This window comes from Pinus tabuliformis, chromosome 1_2 (genome assembly GCF_031772625.1).
Source record: "Pinus tabuliformis cultivar Carrire ecotype Pingquan chromosome 1_2, CPIR1, whole genome shotgun sequence".
Taxonomy (NCBI): Eukaryota; Viridiplantae; Streptophyta; class Pinopsida; order Pinales; family Pinaceae; genus Pinus; species Pinus tabuliformis.
The window spans coordinates 872,196,105-872,200,003 of record NC_142298.1 but is presented as its reverse complement, the minus strand read 5'-3'; the positions used below and the strand labels follow the sequence as shown (position 1 = coordinate 872,200,003).

The window sequence follows — 3,899 nt, the reverse complement described above, 5'->3', positions numbered from 1 at the left end:
AATTACGAAATTAATCAAAATAATATAATCATAACTTTAATAAAAAATAAAAAATAAAAAAAATAGATAATAATAATAAATTAATTAATTAATAAAACCCTAATTTCACAAATACAATCAAAATTAACTAAATATAATAAAACAATTAAAACTGTCAGCTAACATCTCACACATCTCTATTTATTTAAAAAATGAGATTATTTAAAAAATGAGATTAGTCTTTCAACATTTTTTCATAACCTGATGATGAACCATCGTTGATGGTTCGAAACGTCCGTTGATGGTTCCAAACGTCGACCATAAACAAACTGAATGCGATGTATCCAAGAAACTCACAGAAACCTCAAAGACAAAAAAAATTGTTTATCAAATTTTAGATAAAAATTATTTTGGATTTTGTTAATTGAAAACTGAAGTAATTTTTCATAATATGTTTTACTTGTCATTACTTTCTTTCTTTACTTCTTTTTTTTTATTAGTCATTTTTGTAGACACCTCCAAAAACTAAAAAGAAAAATATTAACAATTTTCCCTTATCACAATAGTTAAAAAAAAATAATGTTATCATTTTTATACAATCCAATTTTATTGATATGGAGCTCATGCATGCATATACAATTATTTGTTGAACTTGCCTACCAAATAGTCTACTTGTTTGCATTTACTACTTTCTCCACTTGTTTGGATTTATGGATATTACTTGCATCTCATCATTCTACCTACTAATATGAAGACATGTACTAGGTACAAAATTGATTCAATATAAGTTTGATTCATATTGAATAAATATTATTCAACATAAGCATTCATTTTTGTTACAAATTATAATGTTATTTCTATGTTACTTTGCATATGGTGTTATGTATTATAATGCACATGTACACCAATAATTGTGCTTATAATTCTTATCACAAAACATTCTTGTAAGTTATATTTATTTTATGGAAAATTGTGTTATTGGAGGTTTAAATAATTGTTGTTTTTCTTTTTTATTAGACATTGCGGTGATACCAATACAATAACTCTATATTTTGACTGTCTTTAAAATATTCATTGTAATTTTTTAAATAGTTGGACCATTTATCCTATAAAACCTTATAATAAAGGAGAATAATTTCATTATATAACAATTTCATTGTATTTGAATAATAGCATCTAGGAAATGAAAGAATAAATGGTCATATTCAATTCCCTCCATAAAAATATAACTATAAATAAATGGTCTAATTGAATTTCTTCTATATAATTTTATATAAAATATAAATAAATAATCTTATTAAAATTCTTCTATATAAATCTTATGTAAATTATAATACTAATAAATCAATATATCACTATATATTTGTTAAATGTACTAGAATACAAATCTAATATAGAAGCTTGATACCTAGAATTCTAATCTAATATATAAGCTTGATACAATAGAAAATGTGATATATGCGAGAAATTTTAAATTCTATGATATATGCAAGAAATTTTAAATTCTTTTTCTTTATAGTTAGGAAGCATGTATATTACTTATTAATGAAATTTTAAATTATCCATTTTTTTTAAAGATAGGAAGCATTTGTATGACTCATGAAATTATGAATTATCCATTTTTTTTAAGATAGGAAGCATTTGTATTACTCCTTCCTAAAGAAATATATAACCAAATAAGAGGGTAAAGATTCCACGTGGTTGGTTATAACACTATGTTACAGCTTTTCACGAAGAGGTTGGACTGCACTACTACATATAGAGATAAATATGTCCAGGTTATCTCTCTCTGTATCCTTAGTAAATAAGGATACTCGTTTAAAAAGCTGAGTTTTTAATACTGCATATCAGTTCGCGACTACCGGACCAATATATAAAGTCAACAAATCACATGGTTCAGTAAGCGGAATTGTAGCGTTTACGTCTGCTCAACGCACTATGTGCACGATAATGATTAGACCAATTTAGAAATTTTGTTTCCGTGTGTGAAACTGTGGTGGAGAGATCACCATCGGATCAATTTAATAAATTTCAGAGTGGGTGTGAGGATGTGGCCGACAAATACCAATAAAGAAACAGTCGCGAAATTTAATATATTCCCTTACAACGGCAGACAGCTATGCAGTCAACTTCCTCCAGCTTTCTTCCATGCCGTGGATCTGATGTCACAACGCGGTTTATTGACTCCTATATTTTGTGAAAGCTCCGCGCCACTGGAATTTATTTACTATTCTGCCAACAATGCTATGGTGAGAAGATACTTTTATTTGATCGACTCCCACTAGAACTTCACATTCCTAGGATCAAGTCTCGTTGACCTCATTTGGTTATACTCATTTCTGTTCGTGGCTCTCAGCGCTTTGCGATTATGGCTGATAACCTGCAAGTGCACCCAACTACAGAATACGTAGAGAAAAACGCAGGCAAATATATAAACGAGCAGCCGAGCTCTCAGTGGGTGCCCAGGTCCAGTGTTGTGCCCGAGAAATACGGGGTATATCATCCTTCCCGCGAGCAGAGTCCCAGATACTACTCACGCCCTCCCAAGGACCGGAACTCCTTTTGCCGCTGCTTGTGCTGCACCATTTTTTTTCTATTCGTGCTCGTGGCAATCATCGTCATTGCCTGTGGCATTCTGTATTTGGCAATCCAACCGAAGATCCCCAATTACTCTGTGGACAGCCTCCGGATCACTAAATTCAGCATAAACGCGGACTTCAGCACAAATTGGCAGTTCGCTGTGAATGTAAGGGCCCGGAATCCAAACAAGAAGATTGGCATATATTATCTTGACAACAGCCATCTCGCTGTTTCGTACTCCGGAACGGAGGTCTGCACGGGCGCCCTGCCAGTATTCTACCAGGGCTACAAGAATACCACTTTGTTGGACGTAGCGCTCAGCGGGACCGGTGCTCGGCTCACCAGTGCCGTGGTCTCCACGCTCAAAGAGCAGCAGCAGAAGGCCAGCGTTCCCTTGAATTTGAAGGCCGACGTGCCCGTGAAGATAAAGTTGTGGAAATTGAAGTCAATGAAGATTAAGGTCCGCGTGCAATGGGATCTGGTCGTTGACAAGCTGGATGCCAATGCCAAAGTTACTACCGAGAAGTCGAAAGTGAGCGTGGTGCTGTGATGGTCGCGATTGGAGATCGATCCATCGCGGGTTTTATTACGCGACTTCGAACGTATTGAAATCATGTTTAGGTGGTCAATTATAGGGTTACATTGTTTTCTAATTTCATCACATTAATGCTTAGACTGTGCAGCTAGATTTTTGGATATACGTTTTTTTTGTTTACAAATAGTAGATTACATCAATGGCCGCGCTGCTGACTGCCAGTGCTGATTGTCGATATGAATACATTAATGTTTATTAAATATTAATTGACTCTTTATTCCATATATTGTTCCGATGATTATGAAAACATTGTAACACAATGTCATTGACATTTTGTCGAAAATGAAAATAAAATGTTCTCACTACTTAGGTTTATTTTAGGTTTATTTTATGGATAGACGTCTCCTCACTTCTGATCTCTACAGTACAATGGTAAAATCGTACGAGATTTGGCAGTTTCATTCATGTTGGCAGAGTGTATTGCGTATTATGGGTGGGGAACCTTGCAGACTCCCTTTGTTTTTTTGCTTTTTGGCTTTTTTTGGTTGAGATACAATTTTGTGGATAATTTTTTTTTATTAGCTGATCTGTATCATTTGATATAAATTTATGAAAATATAACTTTCTCTATTATTAAAATGAAAATCTGTTTAATCTGTCTTTTCGTCTGAACAAAATATATGAAATTGGATGGGAGATTTTAAATTAAATGATGGAAATATATTTAATCACTATCCTTCCTCTTTATCTTCATGTTTTTCCTCTTAATCTTCATAGATACGTTTATAAGTTTATTTAGTGTCCT

General features: G+C 33.0%; 1 protein-coding gene across 1 annotated transcript; it reads left to right on the top strand.

Moving 5' to 3' along the window:
- The first annotated feature begins 2,234 nt into the window (after positions 1–2,234).
- On the top strand, positions 2,235–3,330 carry LOC149208728 (NDR1/HIN1-like protein 13). The gene has a single exon (XM_089394128.1). The coding sequence runs from the start codon at positions 2,348–2,350 to the stop codon at positions 3,107–3,109; it is 762 nt and encodes a 253-aa protein (XP_089250254.1). The 5' UTR covers positions 2,235–2,347; the 3' UTR covers positions 3,110–3,330.
- Positions 3,331–3,899: the final 569 nt, after the last annotated feature.

What these genes read in the sequence shown, in the direction of transcription:
- LOC149208728 (XM_089394128.1), top strand. Translation starts at nt 2,348, where the DNA reads ATGGCTGATAACCTGCAAGTGCACCCAACTACAGAATACGTAGAGAAA.